The sequence below is a fragment of the Eleutherodactylus coqui genome, chromosome 4 (genome assembly GCF_035609145.1).
Source record: "Eleutherodactylus coqui strain aEleCoq1 chromosome 4, aEleCoq1.hap1, whole genome shotgun sequence".
Lineage (NCBI taxonomy): Eukaryota > Metazoa > Chordata > Amphibia > Anura > Eleutherodactylidae > Eleutherodactylus > Eleutherodactylus coqui.
In genome coordinates this window covers 37,398,529-37,420,400 of record NC_089840.1, presented here as the reverse complement: position 1 = coordinate 37,420,400, position 21,872 = coordinate 37,398,529, and the positions used below count along the sequence as shown (strand labels likewise).

General features: G+C 43.9%; 1 protein-coding gene across 1 annotated transcript; it reads left to right on the top strand.

Moving 5' to 3' along the window:
* Positions 1–716: 716 nt before the first annotated feature.
* LOC136625228 (uncharacterized) lies at positions 717–20,803 on the top strand. The gene is made up of 4 exons (XM_066599269.1): positions 717–1,026; positions 18,678–18,760; positions 19,185–19,286; positions 20,419–20,803. Exons 1-4 carry the CDS (start codon positions 732–734, stop codon positions 20,551–20,553), a joined length of 615 nt encoding a protein of 204 aa, XP_066455366.1. The 5' UTR covers positions 717–731; the 3' UTR covers positions 20,554–20,803.
* The last annotated feature ends 1,069 nt before the right edge of the window (positions 20,804–21,872 follow it).

The window sequence follows — 21,872 nt, the reverse complement described above, 5'->3', positions numbered from 1 at the left end:
GCTCCTTGGATTCTTTTTGGCAGTTATTTTGCTTTAACCAAGGTTTAGTAATGAGCAAACTGAGAGCAGCCTGGAGGAAATGTACAAGGATGTCTCCAGAGAGGAGGAACTCTGCTGCATTGACACTTCTCTCCATATTTGTGTCTTCACAGGTGTCCTCATCATCCAGATCCTGTCATCCGTCTCATCAGTCTATGTGCGGAGAGGATCAGACATCACTGACTGCAGCATGAAATGTCCTCATACAAGAGATGTCCTGCAGCTGGACAGAGTATGTGGAGCTGGAGAGACTAAACTACTGGAGTTGTGGTGTGATAATAGTTGGTCCTATAATCACTGGGACCCCAGACTCCACCTAAACACAAGCAGCGGGTGCTGGAGGCTGACAGATGCCAGGAAGGACGACTCCTGTGTGTATATTGTCTGGCGTCACAACAGTTCGGGAGGCTTCCGGCGCTCTGCAGCCATCACTGTACTAGGTAAGAGCTGGTGGATCACAGGAGACATTTCTCTATTGTCCTCTATGGGAAACCTGAATTCTGTCCTCCTGTAATAGAGGCCGATAACACAGGATCAGTAGTCACTGGTGACTGTATATGGGGAGGGGGCTGCAGATCACATGACTGATGGTCAGTATAGGGGGCAGGTACTGGGTGGGATCTGATAATGTCAGCAGAGCTAGCACTCTATACAGCACCTAGATTCATGTCCATGCTGATGTCACATTACTGATGGTCACTGACCTTCTCCTCATACTTCCAGATCCAGTTCTCATCTCCAACATAACCAGTAACTCCAGCCGGCTCGGTCAGGACATTGCTGTGAGCGTCCAGTTCTCTGGAGAGGAGGCGGCTGTGACCTGGGAGGTGGATGGGGGGTCTCTCCCCCACAGATACCGGCTGATGGATGACAATAGGACACTGATTATCCCGAGTGCCCAGAGAGAAGATGCCGGGAGGAGACTCCGTGTCCGGATCACAAACCCAGTCAGTGAGGAGACCCGGGAATACCTGTTGGAAATTACAGGTAAGAGGGTATTACTGGGTATTATACTGACCTCACACCTTCTATACCCCATGTACTGGAGATTACAGGTAAGAGGGTATTACTGGGTATTATACTGACCTCACACCTTCTATACCCTATGTACTGGAAATTACAGGTAAGAGGGTATTACTGGTGTATTATAGAGACCTCAAACCTTCTATACCGTATGCACTGGAGATTACAGGTAAGAGGGTATTACTGGGTATTATACTGACCTCACACCTTCTATGCCCCATGTACTAGAGATTACAGGTAAGAGGGTATTACTGGGGTATTTTACAGACCTCACACCTTCTATACCCCATGTAGTGGAGATTACAGGTTAGAGGGTATTACTGGGGTATTATAGAGACCTCACACCTTCTATACCCCATGTACTGGAGATTACAGGTAAGAGGGTATTACTGGGTATTATAGTGATCTCACACCTTCTATACCCCATGTAGTGGAGATTACAGGTAAGAGGGTATTACTGGGTATTATACTACCCTCATACCTTCTATACCCCATGTAGTGGAGATTACAGGTAAGAGGATATTACTGGGTATTATACTGTCCTCACACCTTCTATGCCCCATGTACTAGAGATTACAGGTAAGAGGGTATTACTGGGGTATTTTACAGACCTCACACCTTCTATACCCCATGTAGTGGAGATTACAGGTTAGAGGGTATTACTGGGGTATTATAGAGACCTCACACCTTCTATACCCCATGTACTGGAGATTACAGGTAAGAGGGTATTACTGGGTATTATAGTGATCTCACACCTTCTATACCCCATGTAGTGGAGATTACAGGTAAGAGGGTATTACTGGGTATTATACTACCCTCATACCTTCTATACCCCATGTAGTGGAGATTACAGGTAAGAGGATATTACTGGGTATTATACTGTCCTCACACCTTCTATACCCCATGTACTGGAGATTACAGGTAAGAGGGTATTACTGGGGTATTATACTGTCCTCACACCTTCTATACCCCATGTACTGGAGATTACAGGTAAGAGGGTATTACTGGGTATTATAGTGACCTTACACCTTCTATACCCCATGTAGTGGAGATTACAGGTAAGGGGGTATTACTGGGTAATTTACTGACCTCACACCTTCTATACCCCATGTAGTGGAGATTACAGGTAAGAGGATATTACTGGGTATTATACTGACCTCACACCTTCTATACCCTATGTACTGGAAATTACAGGTAAGAGGGTATTACTGGGTATTATACTGACCTCACACCTTCCATACCCCATGTACTAGAGATTACAGGTAAGAGGGTATTACTGGGGTATTTTACAGACCTCACACCTTCTATACCCCATGTAGTGGAGATTACAGGTAAGAGGGTATTACTGGGTATTATACTGATGTAGTGGAGATTACAGGTAAGAGGATATTACTGGGTATTATACTGTCCTCACACCTTCTATACCCCATGTACTGGAGATTACAGGTAAGAGGGTATTACTGGGGTATTATACTGTCCTCACACCTTCTATACCCCATGTACTGGAGATTACAGGTAAGAGGGTATTACTGGGTATTATACTGACCTCACACCTTCTATACCCCATGTAGTGGAGATTACAGGTAAGAGGGTATTACTGGGGTATTAGACTGACCTCACACCTTCTACACCCCATTTACTGGAGATTACAGGTAAGAGGGTATTACTGGGTATTATACTGTCCTCACACCTTCTATACCCCATGTAGTGGAGATTACAGGTAAGAGGGTATTACTGGGTATTATACTGATCTCACACCTTCTATACCCCATGTAGTGGAGATTACAGGTAAGAGGATATTACTGGGTATTATACTGACCTCACACCTTCTATACCCCATGTAGTGGAGATTACAGGTAAGAGGGTATTACTGGGTATTATACTGTCCTCACACCTTCTATACCCCATGTAGTGGAGATTACAGGTAAGAGGGTATTACTGGGTATTGTACTGACCTCACACCTTCTATACCCCATGTAGTGGAGATTACAGGTAAGAGGGTATTACTGGGTATTAGACTGACCTCACACCTTCTATACCCCATGTAGTGGAGATTACAGGTAAGAGGGTATTACTGGGTATTATACTGACCTCACACCTTCTATACCCCATGTACTGGAGATTACAGGTAAGAGGGTATTACTGGGTATTATACTGACCTCACACCTTCTATACCCCATGTACTGGAGATTACAGGTAAGAGGGTATTACTGGGTATTATACTGACCTCACACCTTCTATACCCCATGTACTGGAGATTACAGGTAAGAGGGTATTACTGGGGTATTATACTGACCTCACACCTTCTATACCACATGTACTGGAGATTACAGGTAAGAGGGTATTACTGGGGTATTAGACTGACCTCACACCTTCTATACCCCATGTACTGAAGATTACAGGTAAGAGGGTATTACTGGGTATTATACTGACCTCACACCTTCTATACCCCATGTACTGGAGATTACAGGTAAGAGGGTATTACTGGGGTATTAGACTGACCTCACACCTTCTATACCCCATGTACTGAAGATTACAGGTAAGAGGGTATTACTGGGTATTATACTGACCTCACACCTTCTATACCACATGTACTGGAGATTACAGGTAAGAGGGTATTACTGGGGTATTATACTGACCTCACACCTTCTATACCCCATGTACTGGAGATTACAGGTAAGAGGGTATTCCTGGCTATTATACTGACCTCACACCTTCTATACCCCATGTACTGGAGATTACAGGTAAGAGGGTATTACTGGGTATTAGACTGACCTCACACCTTCTATACCCCATGTACTGGAGATTACAGGTAAGAGGGTATTACTGGGTATTATACTAATCTCACACCTTCTATACCCCATGTAGTGGAGATTACAGGTAAGAGGATATTACTAGGTATTATACTGTCCTCACACCTTCTATACCCCATGTACTGGAGATTACAGGTAAGAGGGTATTACTGGGGTATTATACTGACCTCACACCTTCTTTACCCCATGTAGTAGAGATTACAGGTAAGAGGGTATTAATGGTTATTATACTGACCTCACACCTTTTATACCCTATGTAGTGGAGATTACAGGTGAGAGGGTATTACTGGGGTATTATACTGACCTCACACCTTCTATACCCCATGTAGTAGAGATTACAGGTAAGAGGGTATTACTGGGTATTATACTGATCTCACACATTCTATACCCCATGTAGTGGAGATTACAGGTAAGAGGGTATTACTGGGTATTATACTGATCTCACACCTTCTATACCCCATGTAGTGGAGATTACAGGTAAGAGGATATTACTGGGTATTATACTGACCTCACACCTTCTATACCCAATGTAGTGGAGATTACAGGTAAGAGGGTATTACTGGGTATTATACTGTCCTCACACCTTCTATACCCCATGTAGTGGAGATTACAGGTAAGAGGGTATCACTGGGTATTAGACTGACCTCACACCTTCTATACCCCATGTAGTGGAGATTACAGGTAAGAGGGTATTACTGGGTATTAGACTGACCTCACACCTTCTATACCCCATGTAGTGGAGATTACAGGTAAGAGGGCATTACTGGGTATTATACTGACCTCACACCTTCTATACCCCATGTACTGGAGATTACAGGTAAGAGGGTATTACTGGGTATTATACTGACCTCACACCTTCTATACCCCATGTACTGGAGATTACAGGTAAGAGCGTATTACTGGGGTATTATACTGACCTCACACCTTCTATACCCCATGTAGTAGAGATTACAGGTAAGAGGGTATTACTGGGTATTATACTGACCTCACACCTTTTATACCCCATGTAGTGGAGATTACAGGTAAGAGGGTATTAAGGGGTATTAGACTGTCCTCAGACCTTCTATATCCCATGTACTGGAGATTACAGGTAAGAGGGTATTACTGTGGTATTATACTGATCTCACACATTCTATACCCCATGTAGTGGAGATTACAGGTAAGAGGGTATTACTGGGTATTATACTGATCTCACACCTTCTATACCCCATGTAGTGGAGATTACAGGTAAGAGGGTATTACTGGGTATTATACTGACCTCACACCTTCTATACCCCATGTACTGGAGATTACAGGTAAGAGGGTATTACTGGGTATTATACTGACCTCACACCTTCTATACCCCATGTACTGGAGATTACAGGTAAGAGCGTATTACTGGGTATTATACTGACCTCACACCTTCTATACCCCATGTACTGGAGATTACAGGTAAGAGGGTATTACTGGGTATTATACTGACCTCACACCTTCTATACCCCATGTACTGGAGATTACAGGTAAGAGGGTATTACTGGGGTATTATACTGACCTCACACCTTCTATACCACATGTACTGGAGATTACAGGTAAGAGGGTATTACTGGGGTATTAGACTGACCTCACACCTTCTATACCCCATGTACTGGAGATTACAGGTAAGAGGGTATTACTGGGTATTATACTGACCTCACACCTTCTATACCCCATGTACTGGAGATTACAGGTAAGAGGGTATTACTGGGTATTAGACTGACCTCACACCTTCTATACCACATGTACTGGAGATTACAGGTAAGAGGGTATTACTGGGGTATTATACTGACCTCACACCTTCTATACCCCATGTACTGGAGATTACAGGTAAGAGGGTATTCCTGGCTATTAGACTGACCTCACACCTTCTATACCCCATGTACTGGAGATTACAGGTAAGAGGGTATTACTGGGTATTAGACTGACCTCACACCTTCTATACCCCATGTACTGGAGATTACAGGTAAGAGGATATTACTAGGTATTATACTGTCCTCACACCTTCTATACCCCATGTACTGGAGATTACAGGTAAGAGGGTATTACTGGGGTATTATACTGACCTCACACCTTCTATACCCCATGTAGTAGAGATTACAGGTAAGAGGGTATTAATGGTTATTATACTGACCTCACACCTTTTATACCCTATGTAGTGGAGATTACAGGTAAGAGGGTATTACTGGGGTATTATACTGACCTCACACCTTCTATACCCCATGTAGTAGAGATTACAGGTAAGAGGGTATTACTGGGTATTATACTGACCTCACACCTTTTATACCCCATGTAGTGGAGATTACAGGTAAGAGGGTATTACTGGGGTATTAGACTGTCCTCAGACCTTCTATATCCCATGTACTGGAGATTACAGGTAAGAGGGTATTACTGTGGTATTATACTGATCTCACACATTCTATATCCCATGTAGTGGAGATTACAGGTAAGAGGGTATTACTGGGTATTATACTGATCTCACACCTTCTATACCCCATGTACTGGAGATTACAGGTAAGAGGGTATTACTGGGTATTAGACTGACCTCACACCTTCTATACCCCATGTAGTGGAGATTACAGGTAAGAGGGTATTACTGGTGTTATGGAATTCAATGTTCCGTCAATATGCTGTGAGGCTCCAAATCAGAGGTGGTTATGGCGGCCGGCGTGAGAAAGCAATGAAACACAGAGATCAGGCCTGTGTCTAGAAGCAATCTGTGTTTATTCTGTACATTGTCATTTCTTATACAAAAAATAGAAGGAGTATCAGTAGGCGTATCAGTGCAAAGGCTAGTGTTACAAAGTTCAATCTGTTATACTGAGGTCAAAGTACTAAGGTGGTGAATAATTGCGTTTTCTCAATAAACATGGCTTCTTTTGTTGGAATGTAGACTGACTGTCTAGTACCTTGATTCTTTATCACAATCTACTTTTAATCACATGCCCTAGACAGCAGTTAATGATCGAAGCATTCCATTATCCTTTGATCATTGTAACGAGATTAACAAGATCTTGGAGACATGATGGACATTTAAGATTACACCTCTACTTAATGTAATTAAGTACTAACCTAAATGTACAAGCATTTATCAGAGCTTTTCATAGGACACAGAATAGAGTGTACAATTTAGGCCTAAAGCCTCCGGAAACGTATATCAAAGATACATACATATATAAATTAATATGTTCATAACCGTCACAATCCCCCATTTGAAACAGTCCATCTTGAAAAGAGCCTTTGTTGTGGTACTATCAAGGGTGCTAAGCCACCCCTGCCGGTCTTTCTATCCTCTTCGCTGGATCCCCACTGTTGTTGCTCTTTTACTCTTTTGACTGTTTTAACGATATCGTAGAGGGAGCGATTCCAGATAATTTGCTTGTCTCCGTATCCCACAGAATGTCCATAAGTTGCAAACACTCAAAAGAATGAACAAAAGAAACAGTATTAGTAATGGGTGAAACATAAAATCCATCATCTTTCCTGCTGTAGGTGACCATCCAGTAAAAATATCATACCAGTTATATTCTGTGTCTCTCTGGATCTTATTACCTATGCTGACCAACTTATCTCCTACCCATATAGTTTGTTTTTCTAATTCCATAAGGAGAGGTTAGTAACATCCAAATGCTTTTGAAGGTGTTCAGTGTCTTTCATTAGTCTTACAATTCTACCCAAGGATATAGTCAGATTTGACATAGGGATAGCATCTGGGTGCCAGTAATACTTTATTGCAGCTTTAGCATCTGGCAAAAAGGTGTAAGTTTCTGTAAACCAATGTATCACCGATATGTTCTGTAAACATCCAGAAAATGGAGTGGTGAGATTATACATACTGGTGGTTTTAGTTTGGTTGGTAACAAAGCATATATATTGGGGGCCAACTTCTATCAGCATATGGAAAGACGCCGGTAGCACCGTCCAATCACATATGCTGACTGAAGGCTGCAGGAAACATGGCTCATATGCGGCTGTACTCCGTCCGCATACTAGGCCATCCAGTGTTTCTTCACAGTTCTCTATGCCATGGGTTTTATTTTCACTATCAATCATAGTACCTGTGAACTTGGGCAACCAATATTGGAAAGCATATAGAGGCGGTCCGAACACCACAGGTAGTACTACAAACTCACACATCAGGCTTGTGTCTTTTACATCATAAAAAGTCATTTCTCCAGTGCAATATTCATCAGAGCATTCTACACTATCAGCCCGGGGCCGTATCCAGGATGCTACTGGAATTACATTCTTGAAAATATTTCTCCACAATTTTTCATTCTTTGTCATCAAATCTGACTGTGCTTTATCCTTCTCGTGAATCATATATACATATTGCAGGCTACATTGTGTATAGTTTATGAATTTACTCATATTTACAAACAAATCATTTTGAGCCCCAAAACTCAGATTAAAAAGCGTTAATACATCCTTATTATATCCTAATGCAAGATGTTGGGGGAGGAATATGGAGGGCATCCATTGTGCCTGAATATTGACCAGATTAGACACATCTCTTCCTTCCTAAGCGCTGCGGAATATGTTGGCGCTATACAAATAAAGATTATTATTATTATATTATTCCTTCCCCTGCCATCTTATTTTTCATTACTTCTAAATCTATTGAATTTAAAACCCCTGTGCCTGCTCCTATTCCTCCAAGAAGAGTATCGTACCATTCTCTCTTCATTCTAGAGCATGATTTTATTACAGGGAAAGATATATTAAACTGCACTATGGTCCTCTGTTGTTTGGTTGAGACCTTTTTACATGTATGGGGGAGCCTAACTAAATTGTCAGTGTGTACCACAGGGGTTGTTTCCAGGACGGTCAAAAGGTTTAACCACATTAGAGAGTTGGCTATAGGCGTACCATTAATGCACAGGAGAGTATATGTATCTTTTAAAGATATTGTCTGGTTTGTGCCTCCTCTTCCAACTTGGTCACCCTTACACATTAACGTTTTTGAAAGATGCTCATATGTGAACTGCTTATCTATATGAGCCACACATCCTTGGGTTAGTTTATAGCATGAGATATTTACTCTACTGATAATGTTTATCCAAGGATGCTCTCCTTCCTGTATGACATATGAACGACCTTTACATTTATTGGAGGGGACATATAAGCCACTGGTCTCTCCTAGTGTAAAATTGGCTATTATGCACCTATGATTGCCTTCACATATGAACTCGTCTTGCTGTCTGGCTTTAGTTTTATTTGCCCAACCCCAGTAGCTTCTAACAACACCTCCTTCCTTAGTTTGTGCCAATTTCAACTTTCCCGCTGGCGTCAGGGTCCAGGCCCTGGCGATAAGCAGGAGAATTCCAAGCACCAGGAATAGTCTCATTTCTCTCATATTGTGGTTTCTTAACCTTTTTGCAATGTGAGGCATGTACCCAATTGGTTTTACCCTCTAGTTTGACGGCAGTACTGGTTGTGAGCAGCACTTGATACGGGCCGTCAAACCTTGGTTCCAATGTCCTCCTCACGTGTCTCTTTGTCACTACCCAATCTCCGGGCTGCAGATCATGCGTTCCTTCAAGAGAATTTGGATCTGGAATTGAAGAAAACACTTGATTGTGTGTTGCCTTTAGGCGTGCATTTAAGGACATAACATAGTCAGTTAGAGTACCATACTGGGCCTGCAGTACCTGTGGGAAGTACAGACCCAACCTGGGTGCACACCCAAACAAGATTTCATATGGTGATAATCCTGTTTTTCTGTTAGGCACATATCTGACTGAGAAAAGGGCCAATGGGAGGCACTCAGTCCATGGTTTGCCTGTTTCTTTCATTGCTTTCTGTATTTTTAGTTTTAGGGTACCATTCATCCTTTCTACCTTCCCACTACTTTGTGGATGATAAGGGGTGTGAAATGCTTGGGAAATACCCAGGGCAGACATGATGTGTTGCATTATTTCACCTGTGAAATGTGTACCCCTGTCTGACTCGATTACCTCTGGTACCCCATACCTGCAGACTACCTCATTCATGAGCTTCTTTGCTGTTGCCTGAGCAGTTGCCTTGGTGATGGTGTAGGCCTCAACCCAACCTGAGAAGATATCAACAACAACAAGCACATATTCATATTTCCCCACACGTGGGAGCTGAATATAGTCAATTTGCAATCTCTGAAATGGGTAGAGTGGCCTAGGCAAGTGTTTTTGCGGGACCTTTACTTTCTGTCCTGGGTTGCTCACGGCACAGATCATACAAGATTGGACAAATGATGCAGCAGTTACAGAGAACCCAGGGGCCACCCATTCTCTCTCAAGCGTCAGTAGCATAGCTGCCTTCGATAGATGAGTCTTTCCATGGATCAGCTGGGCCATCATGGGGTACAGGGATCGTGGTAGGCAAGTTCTACTGCCTGTTTGCCATACGCCACCCTGTTCTACTGCTCCCATATTAGTCCATTTATCTTTTTCTTCTTTGCTGGCTTGTGACTGTAATGTCTTTAGTACATCAATGTCCATATTTTTATCAAAGTCCAAATCATAGTCTCTGACTTGTGCAGTCAGTATCTTTTCTTCTTTCTTCCATGGTTTGAAGGCCGCTGCCTTTGCTGTGAAGTCTGCGAGGGCGTTGCCTTTTGCTTCTGCAGTGTCGGCTTTAGTATGAGCTTTCACCTTTAGGATTGCTACTTTATCCGGTAGGAGTAGGGCTTTCATAAGGTTCTGTACTGCTGCACCATTCTTAATGGGTTGTCCTACAGAAGTTAAAAATTGTCTGGCCTTCCATATTGGGCCGTAATCATGAGCTATGCCAAATGCATACCTGGAATCAGTGTAAACGTTTGCTGTTTTACCTTCTGCCACTCTACACGCCTCAGTGAGGGCCTTCAATTCCGCTTCTTGTGCTGAGACATGCGGAGGCAGAGCTTCTGCTTTTAAGACATCATGTTGTGTGACTACTGCATACCCGGTATGGAATCGGCCATCCTCACCTTGGTACCGTGAACCATCTACAAAAAGCTCAAAATGTGCATTGTCAATAGGCGTTTCAGTAACTGATTCAAAACCTGCAGTTTCTTGCTGCATCAATTCTAGACAATCATGCTGGTGTTTTGAATCAAATAAATCAGAATCATGCTGTACAGAATTTAAAAATAACTGATCTGCAGTACCCAAATCCCCCACCCCCCCATTTGAATCGGGATACTCGATTGGAAGAAGAGTAGCCGGGTTCAAGGTAGTGCACCGTTGGAAGGAGATGTTAGGAGGCATGAGCAAGGCACATTGTAACCTTATTTGACGAGCTAGAGACAGGTGTTTAGGTTGTACTTCAGTGAGTATACTCTGGATGTCATGAGGGGTGAGAACCACTAGGGGGTAGTCCAGGACCAACTCAGAAGATTTGTCAACCATTGCTTGTACTGCTGCTACCGCACGGACACAGGAGGGGGCTCCTTGGACCACCGGATCCAATCTCATGGAGTAATACCCAAGTGGCCGTGGACGTCCTCCATGTTTTTGTGTCAACACTGCCGTCGCATGACCAGAAAGTTCAGTGCAGAAGAGAGTGAAAGGTAGAGTGTAATTAGGAATTCCCAGTGCTGGAGAACTGAGAATAGAGAGTTTTAGTGTATGGAAATTGTCAGTTGCTTCAGGAGTGAGAGAGAAAGGAACACTTGGAAGACAATTATAGAGTGGTTGCATCAGGGATGAGGCAGAACGGATCCAAGGACGGCAGTATGAGACAAGCCCCAAAAAGGTGCGGAGTTTGGCAGCAGAGGAAGGTACAGAAATGGCTTGAACTGCAGCTTTTCGTTCTTCTGTGAGATGTTTGGTTCCTTGAGCTAGGCAATGGCCTAGAAACACAACCTTTTGTTTACAAAGCTGTAATTTTTCCTTTGAAGCCTTGCAGCCATTTTCTGCTAAAAATTTTAGAAGAGAAATGGATGCAGATTGACATGTTTTCAGATCCTCAGCACAAAGCAGAAGGTCATCAACATATTGCAACAGCACAGTTCCATCAGGCGGAGTCCAGGCCTGCAAAACAGACTGGAGTGCCTGGGTGTACATGTTTGGAGAATTCTGCGCACCTTGTGGCAGGACGGTCCAAACGTATTGTTTACCCTTGAAGGTAAAAGCAAAAAGGTACTGGCAATCCGGATGGATCGGTACACTGAAAAACGCATTTGCAAGATCTATCACTGTAAAAAATGTCGCAGTGGGCGGGACTTGTGCTAAAAGCGTATGTGGATTTGGCACTACTGGGGTGTCGAGTACAGTTACTTTATTAATTTCCTGAAGATCATGTACCATGCGATAAACATCTGGTTGTCCCTTTTGTGTTTTCTTTTTAACTGGGAAGAGGGGCGTATTGGCTGGTGATGTTATTTCCCGTAGTGCCCCCATTTGAATTAAGTCTGTAATTTGTGGGCCTATAGAATCCTCTTGGGCCCTACCCAATGGATATTGTTTTACTTGGGGGGCTACGCATCCTGGTTTTAGTGTGACTACCATGGGTGTCACATTCATATGACCAATATCTGTTTTGGACTTGGCCCAGAGTTCCTGTGGAACTTCCTGTAATATTATTTCCTCTTCTGTAGTTAAGAGGAAAATTGGCTGTGGATCATCTAGGGAAGCCACCATCTGGCAAAATTGTTCTGCGTTTGTTTTTGCAAAATCAATCTGCACTGTTCCTTCTTCAGTAAACTGAATGGAAGCTGACAGGGCAGAGAGTATGTCTGTGCCCATAACTGACAGTGGAATATCATCACTCACCAATAGTTTTGTTAAAACTGTCTGGTCTCTGAATTTTATGGGGAGAGGGTCTGATTCCTGAAGTTTCTTAGGAACTCCTTCAAAACCTACAACAGTTTGAGCTGTATTTTGCCGGTATGCTGGAGGAATTAGGTGGCTTTGGATGACTGAGGTTGCTGCCCCTGTATCAACAAGGAAAGGAATTTCCTTATTGAGTACTTCCCCTTTAAGAAAAATGGCCACACCCTCTTTTACATTGCTCATGGGGAAGAAGGGCAGAGGGTCGCCTACTATTCAATCTTGGTTTTCTATTTCTCCCTTGGCGACTCGTGCTTTTGTGGGTTCACTACCCCTCTGCTGGAGGAATTTTCTACACTCCCGTTTAAAGTGCCCAGGCTTACCACAGAAATGGCACTTAAGGTTATGTTTGGGATGGGTGCCCCGGTTTATTTTGTTCTCTCCTGTGCTGTATTGTGCTATCATAACAGAGCTATGTCCTTTTTTGATTTTTAAATTTAGTTCAATGCCCTTGGCTGCTTGCACCAGGCCTGCTGCTTCATATTGTCTCCACTCAGGCTTGTTATCCATGAGTTTAGACCTCAAGGGTTCTCGCAACCCCTCTACAAAGGCCATGCTAAGTACATGGTCACCCAATTCTTGTATGCCCCTATACCCCAGATCTGACCAACGTTGTTGAAGGTGGGCATAAAATTGCTCTACACTTTCATCCTTCTCTTGTGTGACATTAGAGAGAGACAGGGAGGATTCTTTTAATTTTTCTTTTGCCCAACGTTCTAGACCAATTAAAAATATCTTACCACTTTTTAATTCTCTATGTTTAATTTTATCCCAATCTGTGCCACAATAGTCTTTCACATAATTTAAAATTATAGTTCCCACTGCCTCCCCTGTTTTTAACATAATCAAAGGACCCAGATCAGCTGATGTTGCAGAGTATGTGTCTTGTATTTGTGCTATCTGTCTAAAGAAAGGCATAGGTCTTCTGGTAATTGCTGTATAAGTGACATATGCTCTTGAGGTGTCCATGGTCTATATTTAACTTTTTGTGAGGTCATATCATATTGGCTCCTTCTGCCTTCCCCCTGTGTTACATCAGCTCCTATACCACTCTCCGCTCCCTGCATCTCCTCCTTGTCCTCTTCTCCATGCTTCCACTCACTAGCCTTGGATCTAGTGAGCATAGGCATAACCAGTTTGTGCCGAGGAGCTCCGCAAACAGGGCAGCTCTCTCTCCAATCCGGGTTTTGTTGTCCACAATGCCAGCAGGTCCATCCCTCCTGTCCAGTGTTTGACCTTGGAGTGGATGGCTTGGCATAGGGTGGGGGAGACTGTTGGAATTGAGATGAAGGAGGGGGTGGAGGTGGAAGAGGGAACTGACCTGGCAATGGGGGAGCATAATATATCTGTCCTTTGAATTCTTTTCTCTGATATCCTGCATCTTCTATATCTCTACTTGCCTTTTTCCAACTATTCAACATTTCCTGTAATCCATTATCTTTTGCCCACCCAGCATGACTGTCTGAAAACCTTTCCCACTGCTGGAGATCTAATACTCCTGTCCCTTTATATCCTATGTGCTTAAATAATTTATCACATCCTCTACCAACTGCAGCTCTGCCTTCTCTTTCTTGTACAATTTCTTTAGCTGTCTTCCATACCTTATCCTCTTTACCAGCAGTATTGCCCATGGCTGGCGGTTTATGTACACCAAGAGGCTTATTATTTTATCCTTTCACACACATAAAACAATCCCCTGACCGTTGAAATATACAAACGGAACTGCAGGGGGCCCTGTTCAGAATCGTGGCCTTGTTAGGGACTCCTTTCAGCGTCACTGATCAGGTTCCTGTTAACACGGGACACAGAGATTTATATTTGCACCCCGGAGGTCAGGTTCCCTCGATCAGGTCAACTCATCAATCACTCACTCGTGCATAAACAGGCACACATAAAGACAAAAACATTTGAATGTCAGTTACTACTTTTTTTTTAAGTGTCAGTACTTCCTCACTTGTCTGTAAGTGTCGGTACCTCCCAACCCTGCTTATTTTTCCCCCGTCTCAACTACTTCTCTTATACCTATAAGAGGCTCCCATCAGGGATTTTATCCCTGAAAATTTTTAGGCTTCCCTGGTACAATTTATACCATGCCTTCCAGAGATCGGCAAGAGGGTTTCATATTCTGTACACTGACCATGCAAAGTAACAAATAAAGACAATAACAGTTAAAGAACACCTGCACAGCATATTCAGCCCACCATATGAATTCTTAAAAAGCTTGAAGATTTATAAGAGGCATGCACTTCTTACCCCTCGGACAGGAAAGGAGCAGCCAAGAAGCACGGATAGATTGTGGCAAGATAAAGCCTTACCTTACTGCGCAGTTTTTGTAAATCCGTGGTTCCGAGTGGCTCCTTATCCCATCTGGGTCCGGGGGGGTTTGAGGTGCAGGTGGTCCTCTTGTTCCTTCAAGCCCCACGTTTTGGGCACCAATTACTGTTATGGAATTCAATGTTCCGTCAATATGCTGTGAGGCTCCAAATCAGAGGTGGTTATGGCGGCCGCCGTGAGAAAGCAATGAAACACAGAGATCAGGCCTGTGTCTAGAAGCAATCTGTGTTTATTCTGTACATTGTCATTTCTTATACAAAAAATAGAAGGAGTATCAGTAGGCGTATCAGTGCAAAGGCTAGTGTTACAAAGTTCAATCTGTTATACTGAGGTCAAAGTACTAAGGTGGTGAATAATTGCGTTTTCTCAATAAACATGGCTTCTTTTGTTGGAATGTAGACTGACTGTGTAGTACCTTGATTCTTTATCACAATCTACTTTTAATCACATGCCCTAGACAGCAGTTAATGATCGAAGCATTCCATTATCCTTTGATCATTGTAACGAGATTAACAAGATCTTGGAGACATGATGGACATTTAAGATTACACCTCTACTTAATGTAATTAAGTACTAACCTAAATGTACAAGCATTTATCAGAGCTTTTCATAGGACACAGAATAGAGTGTACAATTTAGGCCTAAAGCCTCCGGAAACGTATATCAAAGATACATACATATATAAATTAGTATGTTCATAACCCTCACACTGGGTATTATACTGACCTCACACCTTCTATATCCCATGTACTGGAGATTACAGGTAAGAGGGTATTACCGGGTATTATACTGTCCTCACACCTTCTATACCACATGTACTGGAGATTACAGGTAAGAGGGTATTACTGGGTATTATACTGACCTCACACTTTCTATGCCCCGGGCACAGCAGTGTAGTTACAGTATTTTACCCAGTAATAAACCATAAAGCTGTCTCTTCTCTCGCCCCCATCTGTAGCAGTGCTGTAGTTTTGTGTTTGTTCCCATCAAGTTGGACATATAGCTGAGGGACAGATATAAAGTAGTTCAGCTAGCCATTCTGTACATAACTGTCATCACTGCAGACAATCATTGGCTCCAGCGGTCACATCACACATATGGCCGGTCATGGCTGCTGTAGTGAAACCAAAGACTACAGAAGTCCAGATGAAGCAGATGTTACCTCCTCTGTGATAACCTGTTGCAGAAAGTTATCTGAAGCCATTAAAAAGCTATTGTTCTCTTATTATCACAACAAAAGCCTTTGTGATGTAATTAAAGGGTAAACAAACTGCTGTACAAGAAATTATCATAACAGATTGATGGCCAATTTACAAGTAAAGGCTGATTTATACACAAAGATTTTCACTCAAAAATCGCTCAAAGCCGTCTGAGCGATAATCATTGTGTTTTCGTTAAGCCGTCGCTCATCGTTGTCTTTCAGCCTGCTGAAAGAGAAAGATCAGCCTTGTCAGGAATTCACAGCGGGATACAGCTGATACTATTGTTTCATCTGTATCCCGGTCCCTGAACAGAGCGGTCCAGCTGCGTTCTTCATTCCCCGCTCAGCTGTATAACAGCCGGGCGCTCCGAGCAGAGAACAGCTGGATGCAGAAGACAAGTGGCCCAAGCGGCCACCGTGCGCTGTAAAAGGCACACAACGATTATCGCTAAAAGTCGCTCAAAAGACATCTTTTGAGCTATAATCGTTGTGTCTAAACCAGCCTTAATAATATTGCGCAAAGTTCGTTCAAACAAACTGATCTGAGTGATAATCGTTCAGTGTAAATGGGAAAAAAATGCTCCCTATTAGTTCGCGGTTGTTTATCGCTGACATTCAGTCAGCCAAAAAAACTATCGCTGGATCGCTGGCTTCTTGTTACGTGTAAACGCTCCCTGCTTCACATTTTATGTGAAGCCAGCGACAACCCAATGATGTCTTTTAGTCTAAACGCTTTGCACCAGCGCTGATGACCTTAGCGGTGACGTTGGCGCTCATGCAGTCGTTTAAACGATGGTCAGCTGGTGTAGGGTCATTTACAGGGGTGACCTGAGGGGCGCAGATGCTCGGCAGGTCGTCCTAGAGATGCTCCTTCCTCTGCTTTCACACAGCAACGATCATTATTAGTGAATGGTGGCAGAATCGGTTGTTCCACCTCGGCCGCCCGCCTCCATTCACAGTAAACGGGCGTCGTTCATAGATGAATGATTTGCTGTCTCTACGGGCCGATCTGTCCAGTTTTTATGCAGAAGCTGAACGATGAAATAAATTGTTGTTCTTTGTTCAGTCCCGTGTGCCTATAGACTGAACGATAAACATTCAAATTCTCACTGATCGCAGGAAACTGAAGGATTTCTTGGCCCGTGTAAAAGGGCCCCCAGTCATCTTAGACTCTGCTACATCTGTCCCAGCACTGGGGTCTCGTTTTGCGGCCGCTCGTTGATGCTGCAGGCGCGGCGCTCGTTGCGTTTGTTGACCTGAATATAAATTTGGTTTTCAGTTTTCAGTTTAGTGACAGTCTGGTCCCGCTCACTCCTCGCTCCGGGCCCAAGACGGCAAGCACAGGAATCCACCATTACTATTATATATTATAAAGTGCCATTAATTCCTGGCGCTGTATGTATGAGAACAGGGGGTTAATACATTACATATGATAAACAGGCACAGTGTACACAAACTAAATGATACAGCGGGAGAGGATGCTGCCCCGAGGGCTTACAGCCTACAAGATGGAGGGGAAGGAGACGGCCGGGGAGGGTAGAAGCTGCTCATGTTCTGGTGGAGAAATCTTGTTGCCTATTTAGACGGAAGAATGTTGGGCAAACGATACCCGACACTTCTCCCCGCATACTCTCGCTCCCAGGCTGTTGCACAGGAGCTAGAAGAGCTGGCTCACTCACAGAGCGGCCGGCAGGGAGGCTGCAGGAGATTTCTCTCCTTGCACTCCCCTGCCCCTCTCCATTCACTTAACATAACAGCTGTTCAGTATTGAACGGCTGCTATTTACACTGATCGATCAGTGATGAGCTCATCATCTATCGTTGATGCAGCATAAATGATGGACGATGAGCTGAACAATGAGTGTTCAGTGTAAATGGCAGCCGTTCAGTACTGAACAGTCGCTATGTTAAGTGAATGGAGAGAGGCGGGGAAGTGCGAGGAGAGAAATCTCCAACCGCCCCTCTGTGAGCCAGCGATACTAGCTCCTGTGCAGCAGTAGGAGAGCGAGTATGTGTGGGGACGAGTGTCGGGCATCGTTTGCCCAGCATTCGTCCCGTCTAAATGGGCATTTGGAGACAATTGTGCAATGAGGAGAGTAGAGGAGATCTTACAAGGACCTGTTTATATATAATGTAGTATCCCGGAGCATAGACTGGTACATCGTACATTATTATATGGCTATTATAGCACACCTATATGCATTATATAATCACCCAGACTATCAACTGATACATTTTTAGATTATTAAATGGATATTATATACACTGTTTAATATATTTTCTTGTAGACTATAGACTGGCACATTGGATATTATATCGCCCACAGGCATATACATTGTATAATGACACCAACTATGTGACTAATACACTATATTATCAGATAGTATATATGTATATTCCTGTGGGTATACCAGTATATTTCTCCAGGTCGCACCCTCTCTGATTTGTGTCATTTATGTTCCTGCAGGTCCTCGGACTCTCACATTACGACTTTCCCTTGTTGCTGCTGCTCTGGCTGTAGTGATTCTTCTCTCTGCTGGGATCTTTCTTGTAAGTCCGTTTTGAGAGATTTTATCTCCTACATATAAATATAAGATTATTATTAGAGATGAGCGAGTATACTCGCTAAAGGCAATTGCTTGAGCGAGCATTGCCTTTAGCGAGTACCTGCCCGCTCGAGACAAAAGGTTCGGGTGTCGGCGGCAGGCAGGGAGCTGCGGGGGAGAGCGGGGAGGAACAGAAGGGAGATCTCTCTCTCCCTCCCCCCCGCTCCCTCCTGCTGACTGCCGCTACTCACCGCTCCCCCGCGCCGACACCCAAACCTTTCATCTTGAGCGGGCAGGTACTTGCTAAAGGCAATGCTCGATCGAGCAATTGCCTTTAGCGAGTATACTCGCTCATCTCTAATTATTATATGATAGAAAACTCCACGGGAGACATAATCTACAAGATCTGTAATCTGTTCTGTTATTAGTGTTGTAGGAGGAAGAACATGGCAGCGTCCAAGGATGGAGAGATGAAGCAGATAGATGGTCCCTCAGAAGAGAATGGACTCCTCCAAGACCCGATCAATCAGGTGCCGTTATAATCAGTGTTGTACTTTACAAGTGTTGAGCAGCAGGCGAAGTACATCTGTAAGACCACTACAGGAAATGTACATGCAGGGTTACAAAAGATAAGTCTAAGGGTGCGGGCAGACGAGCGTAGGCGTATTTACGTTCGCACGAGCGCAACGTATAATCGCCCGAGCGATCGTTTTTCACCGATCACGACCAGAGCTAGAAAGCGTATTTTCGTTTGTTCCTGTCTTTTCGGCGATCGAATATGCGTTGGCGCGTATTTCGGTCGCATATGTTCCGTTTTTTTTCGAATTGCCGTTTTTACGCGCCGTAAAATCGCCCATGTGAACGAATACATTCGAAACCATTGCCTCAGATGGTCACGTATATACGTTTGGTCGCAAAAACGCGCCGTTTATGCGCTCGTCTGCCCGCACCCTAACACTGACTTATAGGAATGCTGCCTTCCAATAGGTGGCGCTGCAGAGGCATTGTTGCATCTTTCTATTTGCATTAATTTCCCAGCAGAGCATGGGTGGTCCTATAAGTCTCCTCAGTAGGTGCTCTATCTAAAAAGAAACCTTACCCTTCCTAACCCAAAGGAATGTTGATGGACCTGCAGGGGTTAATCTAGTGGAAATGTAACTATAAAAGCCCATTTAAACGCAATGATTATCGCTCAAAAGATGTATTTTGAGCGATAATCGTTGTGTCCATTTGCAGTGCAAGGTGATCACTCAAAGGTTGTGTGATCACCTTGCGCTCCGAGTGGGGCCTCTTGTCTTCTGCATCCAGCCATTCTCTGCTCGGAGCACCCAGCCGTTATACAGCTGATCAGAGTATGAAGAACACAGCTGGACCGCTGTGTTCTTCATATCCTGCCTAGGCTGAAAGACAAGGATGAGCAATGGCTTAACGAAAACTGCAGGATGTCAGTGTAGTTACAACGATTATTGCTCAAAAGACAGCTTTTGAGTGATAATCGTTGTATCTAAATGGGGTTTAACAGGACTGATCTCCATTGTTCCATACAGCCGCCATGCTCCTAATCCACTGCTGTGTTAAGTAAGTGACCCCTCTGCCTGCAGCCACTGACCCCAGAATATGCTGTATGACCGTCATACTGATGATATAACTGTTTCCTTCTAGAACCTCCTGATGTTACCAGAAAACGTCAGCACTCCCAGAGTTCCCATTTGTCGAATGATTCCGGGGTCTCTGGAGTATGAATGGCTCCCTCTTGTGGATACATCGTTCATCCGGGATGTATATATACAAGGATAATGTTCAGAAAAAGTTTTGCAAAAATTTTAAAGTGGTGAGAAATGGAAAAAAATGCAACTGCGCCATTTTTCGTGGGTTTACTTTTTACAGCTTTCCCAGTACAGTACGAATGACACATGAGCTCCGTTCTATGGGGCAGCGCAATTTTAGTGGCGAGGGGCGGAGAGGGGGCGGGAGCTCAGTTCCTGCTCCTGACTCTCCCATCCTCCCCCCCCCTCCCCTGCAGACAAGGACACCGTATATCGGCTCGGCGTGAAAACTGTGCCGATATACGGTCGTCTGAAATAGCCCTTATAATGTGTTGCTATTTTTGTACACTAAAATTACTTTTTTTTTTGAAGATTTGCTTTGTGTCGCCGCATCCCAAGAGCCGCAGCCATTTTATTTTTCCATCGCCGGAGCTCTATAAGGTGAGATTTGTGCTAAACACACAAATCTCGAACGAATATGAACCCCATTTTTTTTAATTGGGTCATACATGAGTGACTTTTCTTTCCACAACGTGACAAAAAAAAAGGGGGCATGTCCTGTCTTCCTGCCGGCTTCACACACCTGGATTCCTATTGCAGAATCAGCGATCGGCGACCGCTGCAAATCGCACACATTTAAAGGCATGTTCTTTCGTTTTTTTGCTCACACTCATTGATATGATTTAGTCTCATACAAACAGAACAGTTACTATAACAGGCAATGTAGAGTCCACGCAGTGTAGCCAGGAGTTGGCACAGCTAGTGTGGTAGGGGTGTCCTCCAACGTTAAGCATGCCGATTTTCACTTCAGATGGCGTCTCTTCCACCGGTCTGTCCATCAGACAAATGCCACAACAACTCTGAAGACATGGACTTAGGTCAGAGAACACTCCTTCTGCTGCATAATCTAAAACAGATTGCAAGGGCAATGCCAGTAGTAAGCGTGGACAAATAGACTGGAAAGCCTGCAAATCATCCCATGACATCTCAATATCCCTGAGGACAAGTCCTAATCGCTCACAGTCAATGTTATGCGTTTTCATCCCGCCTTCCATTCCCTTGGACAGCCTGTAAACGTCTACTACACCGGATATATAATCTGCTCCTCGAGAAGACAGGAGCACTCCACTGCACACCGAGGGTTGGCTGATGCTGCACAGGATTTCATTGGCCTTCTGTATCACCTTATGGATATTCTTCAAGCTGATCTTCAGGTGGGCAGTGCATGTATCAAGCAGAGAGGGTTCTATGACCATTGCTGGGGATCCCACCTGCGGTAGTCAGTCAGCAAGGAGGGAATAGTATAAGGAACAGATAATAAGCAGTTGCTACAGGCAGCGTGGGGCTGGC